Source organism: Rhinoraja longicauda, chromosome 41, assembly GCF_053455715.1.
Source record: "Rhinoraja longicauda isolate Sanriku21f chromosome 41, sRhiLon1.1, whole genome shotgun sequence".
In the NCBI taxonomy this organism is placed as follows: Eukaryota; Metazoa; Chordata; class Chondrichthyes; order Rajiformes; family Arhynchobatidae; genus Rhinoraja; species Rhinoraja longicauda.
Window position 1 is genome coordinate 1,407,418 of NC_135993.1, and position 17,130 is coordinate 1,424,547.

Sequence of the window (17,130 nt, forward strand, 5' to 3'; positions counted from 1 at the left end):
ACAGGTAAAAGTTGGTCTTGGCACGATGTTCAGCACAGACTTTTGGAAGATGTCGGGCCTGTCTTGTGCTGCACAGTTCTGTTATCTATCAACGGTGTCAACACATCAACAACAGATTCTGTCTTTCGAAAGTAGCCCGGGGATCCCTGAAGCTGGGAAGAATGTTAAGAAAGGTGTTATATTAATGGAAGTCCTTTCTTTTTCGAGCTCTGCTCAATCAAATCTTTCACTGACTGAAAGGTGGGGCTTTGTATCTGCCAAGCTACTAATCTCCCAGCCCATTCATTAACACAAGGCCGCAATTGTAGGTCTTATTCCTCAGCGGCGGGGTGAATAACGAGGATTATTGACCAACACAACCCCGACCCTTTCAAGGGTTTCGCCGCGTAAGGTGCAACAGACCATTGTAAAGGGCTTCTTCCTTTCAAAGGGCCACCTGTGGGTAATCTGAGAGCTCCCATTTACGCCAGAGCCGCCTGGGGATCGTGTACGAACCCGCCATGATGAGGAAATGTACGAACCTGCCCCCCACACCTTCCCCTGCACCAGCTAAATGACAACAGCAACAAGGTCTACACAGGGAATGGGGCTGAGAGGGAAAATCAATAAGGCACGGTCAAATGGGGGAGGTCGGGTAGCCGCATTACAGCGCCAAAGACCCAGGTTCGATCCCGACCAGGGGCGCTTTCTGTATGGAGTTTGTACGTTCTCTCTGTGACTGCACAGGTGCTCCGGTTTCCTCCCACACTCCAAAGACGTTCATGTTTATAGGCTAATTAACATGGTAAGATTGTAAATTGTCCCCTGTGTGTGTAGGATATTATTCGTGTGCAGGGATCGCTGGTCGGCACGGACTCAGTTGGCCGAAGGGCCTATTTCCGTGCTGTATCTCGGAACTAAAAAGATTCCAATGGGCCGAATGGCCTAATTTTGCACCTATGTGTGATAATGCTACCACGCTGAGAACTATATTCTCTACTCCACATCTTCCCCTTTGCTCTACCTGTTGTGAGTTTGACTTGAGAGTATTTATGTATAGTATTGTCTGATCTGATTGGATAGGACATGTTTAGAGGGATATGGGCCAAACGTGGGCGGGTGGGACTAGTGCAGATGGGACGTGTTGGCCAGTGTGGGCAAGTTGGGCTGAAGGGCCTGTTTCCACGCTACAAGACCCCATGTCTATGATTGAATAGCATGCAAAAACAAAGTTCTTCACTGTACCTCAGTACACGTGACACTAACAAACTTAAACCTAAACTTAAAAGGAAGATCTTTCGTAGAATCTTCCCAAAGCGTCTGATAGCAAGGGTTAAACTTCACTGAAGCTGCCCAACTAACCCATCACATACTGGGCACCTTACCAATGTGTTTGCAGTTTTTAAACCACCCATCCCTTCTAAATTGGAGGAACGACGCCTCATATTTCGCTTGGCCAGCTTACAACAGTATGAATATTGATTTCTCTAATTTCAAGTAACCCTTGCACTCCCTCTCTCTCCGCCCCTCCCCCACCCAAGTAGTTATACTAGTTTCAAAGTTGTCTTGTTGGGTCTCATTGTCTGTAACTCGTTTTCATCTAGTCAACAGCCTGTTTCTTTTATCGTCGTTACTTTTTTGCAAGTCTTTCATTTATTTGTGCAATATCTCTCTACATCACCGTCTATCTATATCTCTCATTTCCCTTTCCCCCTGACTCTGAGTCTGAAGAAGGGTCTCGACCCGAAATGTCACCCATTCCTTTTCTGCAGAGATGCTGTCTGACCCACTGAGTGACTCCAGGATTTTGTGTCTATCTTCCTTCTGAGTGCCTCGTGGGGCTTGTTTAGCTCCAGTGGAGTGCATTCTATTGCTGGAGTGTTGGCGTCTAATTTTAGGGCAGCCTCTGTCTAAAATGGCGCTGACGCAGATCGATTGTTTACACACTACTCCAGGTACTTGAACAACAGGGTATGACTTCCAAGCGCCCAGAATAACAGGAGGTGTGAGAGGTCAGTGTTTAATCCACAAACACAACAACAAGCTTTGTAAAGGAGCTTTGCATTCTCCCACTCATCCAAGGGCTCTGGTTTCTCCTCTGCCCAAGGCAATCGTATTACCTGAAGACAATTGTTCCGTAGCCTTGACTGAAGAGTTTGCACAAATGCATCACTTAGAGAGGTTTAGTGCCAAGTTACAAAAAACACATAAAAATACTTGCATTTTATAACAGGCTTTAGAATGCACCTGAGAGCTTAACAGGTAACGGCAAACTTGAAACAAAATTAAAGTAGACACAAAAAGCTGGAGTAACTCAACGGGACAGGCTGCATTTCTGGAGAGAAGGTATGGGTGACATTTCGGGTCGAGACCCTTCTTCAGACAAAATTACTTTAGGTTGGGGGAGACCAGAACAAGGGGCCACAGTTTAAGAATAAGGGGTAGACCATTGAGAACTGAGATGAGGAAAAACTTTTTCAGTCAGAGTTGTGAATCTGTGGAATTATCTGCCTCAGAAGACGGTGGAGGCCAATTCTCTGAATGCATTCAAGAGCGCTAGAGATCTTAAGGATAGCGGAGTCAGGGGGTATGGGGAGAATGCAGGAACGGGGTACTGATTGAGAATGATCAGCCATGATCACATTGAATGGCGGTGCTGGCTCGAAGGGCCAAATGGCCTCCTCCTGCACCTATTGTCTTATAGACTCTCCCACTAGTGGAAACATCCTCTCCACATCCACTCTATCCAAGCCTTTCACTATTATGCACATTTCAATGAGGGTCCCCCCCTTTAATTCTTCCAAACTCCATTGACCACAGGCAGAGTTTCATCAAACGCTCATCATATGTTAACCCCACCCATTCCTAGGATCATTCTTATAAATCTTCTCTGGACCCTCTCCAGAGCCAGCACACCCATCCTCAGATATAGGTACCCAATTAGTATTACAATTAATAGTATTCATGTAGGACATCGATGACATGCCACTGGTCACACTGTTAATCTGAAAATAACTGCCTTAATGCTACACAGTGCTTCCACTTTATTTAGATGTCCCTGTGCACGAAATCAGAAAACTAGCAGCAGGTTATATGGAAATTAAAATTGTGAAATTAAAGAGGCCAGAAGCAAAATATTGCTCAATCTGGAAACATGAAGAAACACTCAATGGGCCAAGCATTCAATCTCAGTTCCAAACATCTAATTATTTCCTGAATATCAGAAAACTGACAATGCTGGAAACTCTCCATCAAGTTAGACAACTTCTGCTCAAAGAGAATGATCCAACATTTCAGGTACAAAACCCTTTTGCCAGAACTGGAGAAGAACGGGTGATGGAATGTTGCAAATTATTTCAAAGTCATTGGAAGTATGAAAGTTGGCAGGTTCTATATCAACTGCACTAGGCACTAGTAAGACCACACTTAGAATACTGCCAGGGCACAAAGTGCTAGAGTAACTCAGCAGGACAGGCAGCATCTCTGGAGAATAGAGATAAGTGACGTTTCAGGTCAAGACCCTTCTTCAGACAATTTTGGGACTTCCAGATTAGAATAAGGGCAACAGTTTTAATTTAAGGTAATAAATTATTTCTTTGGATGCAGCCCTAAGGTTTAGCAAGATGATCTCAAGAATGGAAGTGTGTCAGAAAGAACTGCAGATGCTGGTTTAAATCGAAAGTAGACACAGTAGTACTGGAGTAACTCAGCGGGACAGGCAACATCTCTGGAGAGAAGGAACAAGTCTGGAGAAGGGTCTTGACCCGAAACGTCACCCATGGCTTCTCTCCAGGGATGCTGCCTGTCCCGCTGAGTTACTCCATCATTTTGTGTCTACCTTCCAAAATGGAAGAGTTAGTTAAGTTTTAGTTTAGTGTGGAAACAGGCCCTTCGGCCCACCAAGTCCTTCGGCCCACCAGCGATCCATGCACACTAACCTACACACACTAGACAATATACAATTTTTACCAAAGCCAATTAACCTACAAACCTGTACGTCTTTGGAGTGTGAGAGGAAACCGAAGATCTCCCCCCTCCCACACAGGTCACGGGGAGAACGTACAAACTCTGTACAGACAGCGCCCGTAGTCTGGATCTGATCTGGGTCTCTGGCGCTGTGAGGCAGCAACTCTACCGCTGCACCACCGTTGAGAAATGTCAGACTAGCGATGAGCCAATGGAGCAAGCTAGAGGGGCTGAATGGCCTACTCCTGTTCCACTTCATGCTCTGATTTGCCACAATACTGCTAGACCACTGCACCTTGGTAAAAACAAAGTTCCAAATTGGAACTGCTGGACTGCAGCGAGATTGAGTCTGATTCCATCAGCCCCTTTATAATTACGTTCTACCAACGCCATAATTAGACAATGGTCCATTCTTCATACTGTGACAAAGTTACACTTAAAATAAAAACGTACACAATCAACAAAATGATAGAAATTTTATTACAAATGATACTAAACAGATGAAAGGTTGTCATTGGGAAATTGAGTCAGTAAACAAAAACTATGCCTTTATTTCCCCCTATTTTTATCCAACGCTATAAGTTACAAATCTCTCGGACACTGGCCGTTCATTTGCCCGTGATCAGCGGGTTCCTAAGCACGACGATCACAGAGTCCCCCCGAAGGAACATCTTGGAGATGTATCGGTCCTTGTTGACAGGTTTTGACTTCTTCTTGCCCTTCCCACTCTTGGGCACCTCGGTCCACATCTCCTTGACGTTTTCTAACACCATGTTGCAATGTCTGAAACAGGAAAACGGGGGACAAGGTCTCAAGTCTTTTCAGAAGAAAAACACTTTCCATGAGGCATCAGGCTACTCACCAGAGCAATACACAATAGGTGCAGGAGTAGGCCATTCGACCCCTCGAGCCAGCACCATCATTCAATGTGATCATGGCTGATCATTCTCAATCAGTACCCCGTTCCTGCCTTCTCCCCATACCCCCTGACTCCGCTATCCTTAAGAGCTCTATCTAGCTCTCTCTTGAATGCATTCAGAGAATTGGCCTCCACTGCCTTCTGAGGCAGAGAATTCCACAGATTTACAACTCTCTGACTGAAAAAGTTTTTCCTCATCTCCGTTCTAAATGGCCTACCCCTTTTTCTTAAACTGTGGCCCCTGGTTCTGGTTTCCCCCAACATTGGGAACATGTTTCCTGCCTCTAACGTGCCCAACCCCTTAATAATCTTATACGTTTCGATAAGATCCCCTCTCATCCTTCTAAATTCCATACACATTTCAGGTCCACCAGACAGATTTCAGATTTCTTAACATTTCCTGTATCAGTTGATGGAAGAGAGGAACCTACACACTGAAACCCCTGGTGAGTAGAAAGGAACTGCAGATGCTGGTTTAAACCAAAGATGCACACAAAAAGCTGGAGTAACTCAGTGGGTCAGGCAGCTTCACTGGAGAGAAGGAATAGGTGACGTTTTGTGTCAAGACCTTTCTCCAGACAGAGTCAGGGAAAAGAGAGATATAGACAGTGATGTAGAGATATAGAATAAATGAACAAAATAAATGTGAAAAAGTAACGATGATAAAGGAAACAGGCCATTGATAGCTGTGAGCTAGGTGAAGCAAGAAAAAAAGAGCTAGGTGAAAACAAGTACAGACAATGAGACTCAACAAGATGACTTTGAAGCTGGTAGGAAAAAAACCCGCAGATGCTGGTTTAAATCGAAGGTAGACACAAAATGCTGGAGTAACTCAGCGGGTCAGGCAGCATCTCAGGAGAGAAGGAATGGGTGAAGTTTCGGGACGAGACCTTGAAGAAGGGTCCCAACCCAAAATGTCACCCATTCCTTCTCTCCTGAGATGCTGCCTGACCCGCTGAGTTACTCCAGCATTTTGTGTCTGACTTTGAAGCTGGTACAACTTGGGTGGGGGATGGATGGAGGGAGGGGATGCAAGGGTTACTTGAAGTTCGGCCCCCGAGTCAGGCAGCATCTGTGGACAGACGATGTTTCAGGCCCAGATCCTTAGACTTCTTGTGGCAGTACTGGTGCCCGATTTAAAGCCTGCCTATGAAGTCACTTCAGGCTTGCATGAGCCTTCTTGGCCATTGGCATACCTGTTGACCATCAATAATTGGGATATTTGTTTACTCAGAGACTCTGCCACCACAATACTAATTTTGAGTTGTCTGGATTCACTGCCCTCAGTGTTTAAAACTATCCACATGAATTACGTTAACCCAGCAACGGTCTTTGAACAATCAAACATATCTTGCCAGTTACTGTGTTCTCCCTAATGCAACACCATGCAACAATTGGTTAGATTCTAACTAATTAAGTACATTATGTCACAGTAGTCATTGGAATGATATTGAATCATTGTGATGATCCTTGTTCTTGTGTATAAAAACTCGATATTGCTTGTGCAATAAGGAACTGCTGATGCTAGTTTACACTGAAGATAGACACAAAACGCTGGAGTAACGCAGCGGGACAGGCAGCACCTCTGGAGAGAAGGAATGGGTGACGTTTCGGGTCAAGACCCATATCTCTCTACTTTGGACACACTCAAAGAGAACGTCTGGTGCAAATAAACCTTCATGTCTAAAACATCAGTGAGCGGTGACCCAAGTTGCTTCACAAGTCACAACAGTCCGACTCCCTGCCCATATTCCCGCATAGTTTTCCTCTTTGAGCATTTACCAAACAAGCTTTAAAGCTTCTGTTGAAACTCAGGCATAGCAGTCCACATCATAAACACTCACCACTCTCCAAAAAGGGTTTTCTCTGCGTTGCCTCTGGTTCTTTTGCCAATCACCTGAAAATATGTGCCCTTTGGTTACTGACCCTTCAGTCTATTACAACTTGCCGCTACCCGCCTGAAGACAGATTGGGGACCATCACACGATCGGTGTGTGGAGTTTCAAGCCTAGCTTTCAGCCTGCTACCCTCTGTGCTACCACAGGCCCTATTTAGTTTATCAACCTTACGAATAATTTCCATCCGGCAATCAGATTCACTCAGACCATCTCCGACAACTCCCTACTGTTTCTAGATCTCACCGTCTCCATCACAGGAGACAGACTATTGACCGACATCTATTACAAACCTACTGACTCCCATAGCTATCTCAACTACACTTCTTCCCACCCTGCTTTCTGTAAAGACTCTATCCCCTACTCCCAATTCCTCCGTCTACGCCACATCTATGCCCAGGGTGGAGTTTTCCATACCAGGGCATCGGAGATGTCCTCATTCTTTAGGGAACGGGGTACCCCCCCCCTTCCATTATACACGAGGCTCTCACTAGCCTCGATATCCCGCAACTCCTTCGGTCCACCGGGCCACGCTGACCAGCGATCCCCGCACACTAACACTATCCTACACACACTAGGGACATTTTTTTCATTTACCAAGCCAATTCGCCTACAAACCTGTACGTCTTTGGAGTGTGGGAGGAAACCTGTACGATCTTGGAGAAAACCCACGTGGGTCACGGGGAGAACGTACAAACTCCGTACAGACGGCACCTGTAGTCGGGATCGAACCCGGGTCTCTGGTGCTGCAAGTGCTGTAAGGCAGCAACTCTACCACTGTGCCACCCTAAAATCTATCGCTTTAGATTTTTGTACGAAAGAAAAGTGCAAGCATTAAGTAACGAATGGGTAAAACAATTCACTGGATGATTCTGTTCATACACTGACTGGGAAGATTACACTGACAATTTATTAACTTTTGCAGAAATTAAACTCATCAAACTGACAGCTCTAACTGAAGCACCCTTTCATCTTAAGGCAGTGTTGGAATGTGTCAATGAATTCCTTTTTAAAAAAGGACCATAATTATTTCCATTATTTAAAGTTATGTGTTAGAGTGTGCCCAGATCAGCGAGCAGTGACGGCTCTATAAGGTGGTATGTTGAGTAGTATGCATTGCTTGGAGCAAGCACCCTGTTTAACACAGATGGAGCAAGCTGCTGTCATGAAGGCTTATCGCAGCTGGTATGAGCTGTAACCTGATGTGGACAGCTCTCTCTGGAGGAGCTCTCTCTGCACCACTTGTGATGCCTACAGTTAAACTACAATACATCCTCTGCAGATGCGCGAAAAAGAAATGATACATATCAAGTTTCACGATTTGACTGATGAAACCAAGTTGCTCAAGCAATGCTGACAAGCTATGTCGCAACAAGACTCTGCATGCACACTCTTAAAGCTGGAACATGCCTAACAACGACGTCTCAATGTGCAGGAAGGAACTGCAGATGCTGGTTTAAACCAAAAATAGACACAAAAAGCTGGAGTAACTCAGCGGGACAGGCAGCATCTCTGGAGAGAAGGAATGGGTGTCGTTGCGGGTCGAGACCCTTCTTCAACCCAGAACAAGGGGTCACAGTTTAAGGATAAGGGGGAAGTCTTTTAGGACCGAGATGAGAAAGTTTTTTTTCCACACAGAGAGTGGTGAATCTGTGGAATTCTCTGCCACAGAAGGTAGTTGAGGCCAGTTCATTGGCTATATTTAAGAGGGAGTTAGATGTGGCCCTTGTGGCTAAAGGGATCAGGGGGTATGGAGAGAAGGCAGGTACGGGATACTGAGTTGGATGAGCAGCCATGATCATATTGAATGGCGGTGCAGGCTCGAAGGGCCGAATGGCCTACTCCTGCACCTATTTTCTATGTTTCAGACAAGTGTGAACAGGTGTCACCCATTCCTTCTCTCCAGAGATGCTGCCTGTACCGCTGAGTTACTCCAGCTTTCCGTGTCTAATGACATCTCAATATTTCTTTACGATACATAAAACGTCCACAGGTTTTGTCACGGGTAGGCGAGATACTTGGAAGTCCTATGTGAAACAAAAGATGACAGACAGTCAGACAGACGACAAAAATGAATACATTGTCAGAGTGGGTGAGTGAAGCAAATCCATTTGTTATTCAGTCATTTGAGAAATGTCACCGGACCAGAATTGTGTGTTTTGGTAAATTAGATACAACCGCAGAATAAAACTCCCAGCAACAAAACAAGGCCCCCCCCCCCCCCCCCCCCCAATGTGAGATAACAAAGCCGTGAATCATTCGATAAAAGGTACTGATAAGAGGTCTCACTCCTGAATGTTGCAGTTTAATTTAGTGCTCTGTGTTCAAGTGGTCAAGCCAGTGTGTACCCAGGTAGAGGGGAGGAAACTGATGGCCGAGGCCACTAAAGCACCTGAAAGTAGGGAGGAGCCGCTGATGTTGGCTAAAACCGAGGGTGGCACACGGTTGTGCAGCGGGTAGCTACTGCCTCACAGCGACAGAGACCCAGGTTCGATCCCGACTACGTTTTCTCCAAGATCTTCGGTTCCCTCCCACACTCCAAAGACGTGCACGTTTGTAGGTTAATTGTCTTGGTACAAATGTAAATTGTCCCTCGTGAGTGTAGGATAGAGTTAGTGTGCGGGGATCGCTGGTCGGTGTGGGGATCGCTGGTCGGGGGGCCCGAAGTGCCCGGTTCTGCGCTGTATCTCCACACTAAACTGACAAAAATGCTGGAGTAACCCAGTGGGTCAGGTAGCATCTCTAGAGGGAAAAAAATGACATTGTTTCAGGTCAAGACCCTTCTTCAGACTCATGTTTGACAAGGTCCGTGAAAATGTTTGAGAGAAAGAGAGAGAGAGAGAGCAAGAAGGGCTGATTGAGTAAGTGCCTCACCAGAGGCACAGTTCGGTAATGTGATCTTTAGGTGACAATGTGTGTTAAATTAGGAATTCTAGTCAGTTCTAATGCTGCCCCTGTGGCAATTAACTACTGTAGCTCAGAAAGAAAAAAAATTCAATGTCATCTTCCTGCTGCACATATCTCAATCCTACACTATTTGGAAGGTCAAAGAATGATTATATAGCTATCATTCCAGCAGATGGGCATGTTGTGCAGAAACTCAGATTCCAATCCACCTGGTTTATCCGGTGGTAATTAATATTATAGCCCATGGCATAAAATGTACACCTGAGAAAATCCTACTCCTTTCACAAGGCTATTTGTTTGTGCAGGGAAGCAGAGCAAGTAATCAGAAAATCACTACCTGTCGAAGGCCTTGACTCTGCCAAGCAGCTTCTTATTGTTGCGACAGTTAATGAGGACCTGCGTGTTATTTTTGACAGACTGTGTCAGAACGGAGAGGGGCCCCGTGTTAAACTCCTCCTCCTCTCTCTTCTGGAGCTCCTCAGGAGTCATCTCACTCTTGGGTTTGTTTAGCAGACTCCTAGGAGAGAAAGAACAAAAATAGTTTGCATGACGTTCACTGTTAAGGGCTGCAATGTTAGACGGAAAGATCCACTAATCATGCTGTCTGGTCCAAGTTCGACTTTAAATCTTTCAATGTCCTTTACCATATCCTTGGGATATCATTGCACTTTACAACATGTTCATTGCAAAACACTGTCACAGAACAAATAAATAAACAGCCGAAGCTCAAGATAGAAGGATGAGAGGAGATCTTATCGAAACGTATAAGATTATTAAGGCGTTGGACACGTTAGAGGCAGGAAACATGTTCCCAATGTTGGGGGAATCCAGAAAAAGGGGCCACAGTTTAAGAATAAGGGGTCGGCCATTTAGAACTGAGATGAGGAAAAACTTTTTCAGTCAGAGAGTTGTGAATCTGTGGAATTCTCTGCCTCAGAAGGCAGTGGAGGCCAATTCTCTGAATGCATTCAAGAGAGAGCTGGATAGAGCTCTTAAGGAGAGCGGAGTCAGGGGGTATGGGGAGAAGGCAGGAACGGGGTACTGATTGAGAATGATCAGCCATGATCACATTGAATGGCGGTGCTGGCTCGAAGGGCTGAATGGCCTCATCCTGCACCTATTGTCTATTGTCTATAGACACAAAGTGCTGGAGTAACTCAGTGGGGCAGCAGTGATGAGTGATGTGCCTCAGGGGACAATGCTGGGCCCATTACTGTTTGTGGTTTATATTAATGATTTAGATGAAAATGAGTAGGTGTTATCAGAGACAGTGAAGAAGGTTAGGCTCGAAGGATCGAATGGCCTACTCCTGCACCTATTTTCTATGTTATCAAAAATCAGAGCATGTTCTTCATCAGCTGGGCAAGTGAGCTGAACAATGGCTGATGAAGTTTAATGCAGTTAAGTGCAATGTATAGCATTTTGGGATGTCAAACCAGAGCAGAACCTGCATTGTAAGTGGTAGGATCTTAGGGAATGATGTAGAGCAAAGGGATCTAGGAGTACAGGTGCACAGTTCCCTGAAAGTGGCGTCACAGGTAGATAAGTGTGGTGAAGAAGGCTGAACCAGACAGGGTATTGACTATCGATGTTGAGATGTGTAGGAAGAAACTGTAGATGCTGGTGTAAACCGAAAATAGACACAAAATGCTGGAGCAACTCAGCGGGACAGGCAGCATCTTTGGAGAGAAGGAATGAGTGATGGTTCGGGTCGAGACCCTTCTTCAGATGTTGAGATATTACATTACAGTAGTACAAGGCATTGGTGAGGTCATATTTGGAGTATTGTGTTCAGTTCTGGTCACTCTGCTATTGGAAGGATGTTATTAAGCAGGAAAGAGTGCAGAGAAGATTTACGAGGTTGTTGCCAGGCCTCAACGACCTGCGCTATCGGGAGACTGGGCAAGCTAGGATTTTATTCCTTAGAGCGAGGGAGATGAAGGGGTAATTTTATAGTGCTGTATAAAATCATAAAGGGAAACCTCAACCCGAGATGGTTTAAGCAACAATAATAGGTGTGGCATTGTGGCAGAGTTGCTGCCTTACAGCGACGGAGACCCGGGATAGATCCTCACAAAACGGGTGCTGTCTGTATGGAGTTTGCATGTTCCCCCTGAGACTGTGTGGGTTTTCTCCAGGCGCTCCGGTTTCCTCCCACACTCCAAAGACGTACAGGTTTGTAAGTTAATTGGCTTAGGTGAAATTGTAAATTGCCCCTAGTGTGTAGGAGCGCTAGTGCACGAGGTGATTGCTGGTCGGCGCGGACTCGGTGGGCCAAAGGGCTGTATCTCTAGTCAATATCAGCAACGAGACAGGCCATTGTCAAAATACAAGTGAAAGCCTGAGGTACACGACCATCTGCAGAGTGCTGCGTGGAGTGTTATGTTCCAAGCATTGATACATTCAAGCGCTCGAGGCTAGGCAGAAAAGAGTGTCAGGAAGGTAATCGTGGAGTTGTAATGAGCAATGACATGGTTAATGTAAATTTGGATGCAAGAATTGGACAAGGGGCAGGTGTGAACTAGTAAAACACAAACACAAGATGCAAGGCATACTCTCGGAAATAATATTTGCAGGGAGATGGTTCGCAACATGGAGAACTTTCAAATAAGATTTACAACTCAAGAAAAATGTTTAAAGGCAAATGATGGAATTTCTTTGTAGGTCTATCTGTGGAAAGAAAAAGAATTAATAATTCATGTCAAAGCTTGTTCTCTTTCTACAGCGGTGGCCTGACCTGCTGAATATTTCCAACATTTTCAGTTTTTATTTAAGGTTTATAACTGTTTATATAGATCAGGCCAAAGCAAAGTGGAAAAGGTAACAGAGTGATGTGCAGCACAGAAACAGGCCGTTCTCTCCTCCATATCCACACCCACCATCAACTTCCTATTACACTAATCCTGCATTCATTTCATTTCCATTGTCCCCGCATCCATAACAACTGCCCTGGGATTCTGCCACTCGCCTGTACATTTGGGGGCAATTCACAGCAGCCAATTAACCTGCCAATCCACGTGTCTTTGCCAGGAACCTTCAGCACCCAGGAGAAAGCCACGTGGCCCCAAGAGGAACGTGCACGCTCCTCACGGAAAGCATTCAAGATCAGAAATTAACCTGGGCCTCAGGCACTGCCAGGCAGTGGCTCTACCAGCCATGCCACATTCTTCAGAGAAACACAAATTTGCCAGTGCAAAATTCACAAATCAAAAATGTGACATACAGAATAAGATTAGCTCTCACAGAATTTATGTGAGAAAATATTAATAAATATACATATATTTTACACCTCAGCAAAAGTTCCAGTGTGAATGAAAGATCCGTCAAGTATTGAAACATAGAAAAATAGGTGTAGGAGTAGGCCATTTGGCCCTTCAAGCCAGCACCGCCATTCAATATGATCATGGCTGATCATCTAATATCAGTACCCTGTTCCTGCTTTCGCCCCATATTCCTTGATTTCTTTAAACCTAAGATGCACCATCCCAGTCCAACTAAAGGAGTTTAGGACGGTATAAAATTGAGATTATCCACCGTGGAAGGAAAAATGAAAAGACAAAATTATTAGGCGCAGCAGTAGAGTTGCTGCCTTACAGCACTAGAGATCTTGGTTCAATCCTGACTACAGTTGCTGTCTGCACAGTTTGTACATTTTCCCCGTGACCTGCGTAAGTATTCTCTGGGAACTTAGATTGTTTTCTTGGAGCAAAATGTCCAGCGGAAAGATGTACCTGGCAGGAAGAGTTCAGGACGTCAGAGTGAGAGGGGAAGGAGGCTTAACATGTCAGGCATGGGGAGGTTCAAGATCATCACTATACCCCTACTCCCCTCCCCCACGGACAGAACATAGACTGAACATGTTCGCAAAATGATCAATCAATCAGTCCATGTTTGGATTCTCCAACAATGGGTAGACCATTGTGAACATCAAATATTGCAGAAAAGAAGGCTCATTGGTAGATTCACTGACCAATATACTGATGCTCCTCGACTTACAATATTCCGACTTTACGATGGTGCAAAAGCGATACATATTCAGTAGAAACCGTACTTCCAATTTTGAATTTTTCCCGGGCTAGGCTATGATGTTGGGTAGGTTAGGTGGCTATGATTTTAGATTTAGAGATACACCGCAGAAACAGGCCCTTCAGCCCACCGGGCCGCGCCGCCCAGCGATCCCCGCACATTAACACTATCCTACACCCACTAGGGACAATTTTTACATTTGCCCAGCCAATTAACCTACAAACCTGTACGTCTTTGGAGTGTGGGAGGAAACCGAAGATCTCGGAGAAAACCCACGCAGGTCACGGGGAGAACGTACAAACTCCGTACAGACAGCACCCGTAGTCAGGATCGAACCCGAGTGTCTGGCGCTGCATTCGCTGTAAGGCAGCAAGTCTACCGCTGCGCCACCGTGTCGTGTTGGGTAGGTTAGGTGGCTCTGATGTTGGGTAGGTTAGGTGGCTCTGATGTTGGGTAGGTTAGGTGGCTCTGATGTTGGGTAGGTTAGGTGGCTCTGATGTTGGGTAGGTTAGGTGGCTCTGATGTTGGGTAGGTTAGGTGGCTCTGATGTTGGGTAGGTTAGGTGGCTCTGATGTTGGGTTGGTTAGGTGGCTCTGATGTTGGGTAGGTTAGGTGGCTCTGATGTTGGGTAGGTTAGGTGGCTCTGATGTTCGGTTTATGATGGGTTTATCAGAACGTAACCCCATTGTAAGTCGAGGAGCATCTGTACGCTAAAGAGAGAGAGTCGTAAGGGTCGTACAACACGGTAGCAGGCCATTCGGCCCAACACGTACATCTCCATCCAAGCAGATCCATTTGCCTGTGCTTGGGCCATGTCCCTCTAAAGCTTATACCTTCAGCCCAACACATCAAAGCCAACCAAGTGCCCAGTCTGCACTAGTGTCATTCCCCCTGTTTGGCCCATATCCCTCTATTCCTCCTCATGTATCTTCACCCATACGATATGATAGAACTTAGTTGATCCCAGTAGGGAAATTGATCTGCCAACAGTCATAAAACACAAGATACATGAAATTAAAATGACGAGTGGAGAGACTTGGGGGATGTACAAAGATTGGGGAGGGGAGTCAATCTTAGTCAAACCCACGACAGAAGGGGGAGGTGTTGTACAGTTTGATAGCCACAGGGATCTCCACAAGGATCTCCTGTGGCGTTCTGTGCTGCATCTTGGTGGGACCAGTCTGTTGCTGAAGGTGCTCCTCAGGTTGACCAGTGTGTCACGGAGGGGGGGGAGCTGTATTGTCCAGGATGCTCCGCAGTTTGAGGAGCATCCTCCCCTCCAAGACCCCCTCCAACAAATCCGACTCCACCCTTGCCCATTACGGGGCCCCATCTGAGATAATCCCTTTAGCCCACATCCCTCTAAACTTTTTCCAGTCGATGTGTAAAGCCAGAACGTGAGGCATGTATGAAGCTGCAACGTGAGGCATGTAATAGACAATAGACAATAGGTGCAGGAAGAGGGCATTCGGCCCTTCGAGCCAGCACCGCCATTCAATGTGATCATGGCTGATCATTCTCAATCAGTACCCCGTTCCTGCCTTCTCCCCATACCCCCTGACTCCGCTATCCTTAAGAGCTCTATCTAGCTCTCTCTTGAATGCATTCAGAGAATTGGCCTCCACTGCCTTCTGAGGCAGAGAATTCCACAGATTCACAACTCTCTGACTGAAAACGTTTTTCCTCATCTCAGTTCTAAATGGCCTACCCCTTATTCTTAAACTGTGGCCCCTGGTTCTGGACTCCCCCAACATTGGGAACATGTTTCCTGCCTCTAACGTGTCCAACCCCTTAATAATCTTATACGTTTACGATAAGATCTCCTCTCATCCTTCTAAATTCCAGTGTATACAAGCCCAGTCGCTCCAGTCTTTCAACATATGACAGTCCCGCCATTCCGGGAATTAACCTAGTAAACCTACGCTGCACGCCCTCAATAGCAAGAATATCCTTCCTCAAATAGGCCGAGGGAGCCGGCGGCGGCGGCGCGGCCTACACCGAGGGCGAGGTCTCATTCATTCATTCATCACGCCGCCCGCCTTCCTGCCGCCCGTCGAGCAGCAGCAGTAGCAGCGCCGCCACCGCCACCGCCACCGCCTCCCGGGGCCGCGCCCTTGCCCCGACTCACATGTTTTCTCTCCGTTTCTCCGCCGCCGCTTCTCGCCGTCACCGCGCCTCGACCGCCGCCGGAAGAGAAAGATCCACTTCCTGCGCCGGGGCCGCTGGCAGTTGTAGTCTGTTTACCTCTCCGCAGCCGGAAGCGACGCTCCACTTCCTGCGCCGGAGCTGCTGGGAGCTGTAGTCTGAAGAAGGGTCTCGACCCGTGACGTCACCCATTCCTTCTCTCCTGAGATGCTGCCTGACCCGCTGAGTTACTCCAGCATTTTGTGAATAAATACCTGCGATGGGAGCTGTAGTCTGCTCGCCTCTCCGCAGCCGGAAGCGACTATCCACTTCCTGCGCCGGGTGCTGCTGGCAGTTGTAGTCTGCTCGCCTCTCCGCAGCCGGAAGCGACTATCCACTTCCTGCGCCGGGTGCTGCTGGGAGTTGTAGTCTACTCTCCTCTCCGCAGCCGGAAGTGACGTTTCACTTCCTGCGCCGTGGCTGCTGGGAGCTGTGTCTGCCCCCTCTCCGCAGCCGGAAGCGACTCCCCACTTCCTGCGCCGGGGCTGCTGGGAATTGTATTACAAACTACAACTCCCGGACTCCTCCGCGGCCAGAAACATGCTCCCCAACCCAACACATAGAAACATAGAAACATAGAAACATTGTACATCCATTCCCCCCACAGATGCTGCTCAACATGTAGAGTCTTTCCAACTGCGTGTGGTTTCACTCCATATTCCAACATGGAGCGCAGGAGGATGAGAGGATGAGGGGGGATCTGATAGAGGTGTATAAAATCACGAGAGGAATAGATCGGGTTAGATACACAGGTGGACATAAAATGCTGGAGTAACTCAGCGGGTCAGGCAGCATCTATGGAGAAAAGGAATGGGTGACGTTTCGTGTTGAGACCATTTGTGTTGAGACCCTTCTTCAGACTGATCACATTGTCTCTTGCCCAGAGTAGGTGAATCGAGGACCAGAGGACACAGGTTTAAGGTGAAGGGGAAAAGATTTAATAGGAATCTGAGGGGTTACTTTTTCAAACAGGGTGGTGGGTGTATGGAACAAGCTGCCAGAGGAGATAGTTGAGGCTGGGACTGTCCCAACGTTTAAGAAACAGTTAGACAGGTACATGGATAGGACAGGTTTGGAGGAATATGGGCCAAACGCAGGCAGGTGGGACTAGCGTAGCTGGGACATTTTGGCCAGTGTTGGGCAAGTTGGGCCGAAGGGCCTGTATCCACACTGTATCACTCCATGGCGATATCTGCAATTTATTGTGTCAAAGGGACCCCCTTGTCAAGTTGGGAGTTCATTATGGGACAGTAA

The 17,130-nt window shown here is 46.7% G+C and overlaps 1 protein-coding gene across 1 annotated transcript; it reads right to left on the bottom strand.

The window, feature by feature from the left end:
* Positions 1-4,431: 4,431 nt before the first annotated feature.
* On the bottom strand, positions 4,432-16,048 carry snrpd2 (small nuclear ribonucleoprotein D2 polypeptide). The gene is given in 3 exon segments (XM_078430907.1): positions 4,432-4,728; positions 10,004-10,183; positions 15,821-16,048. Coding segments are annotated over 3 exon segments (564 nt in total). The 5' UTR covers positions 16,030-16,048; the 3' UTR covers positions 4,432-4,553.
* Positions 16,049-17,130: the final 1,082 nt, after the last annotated feature.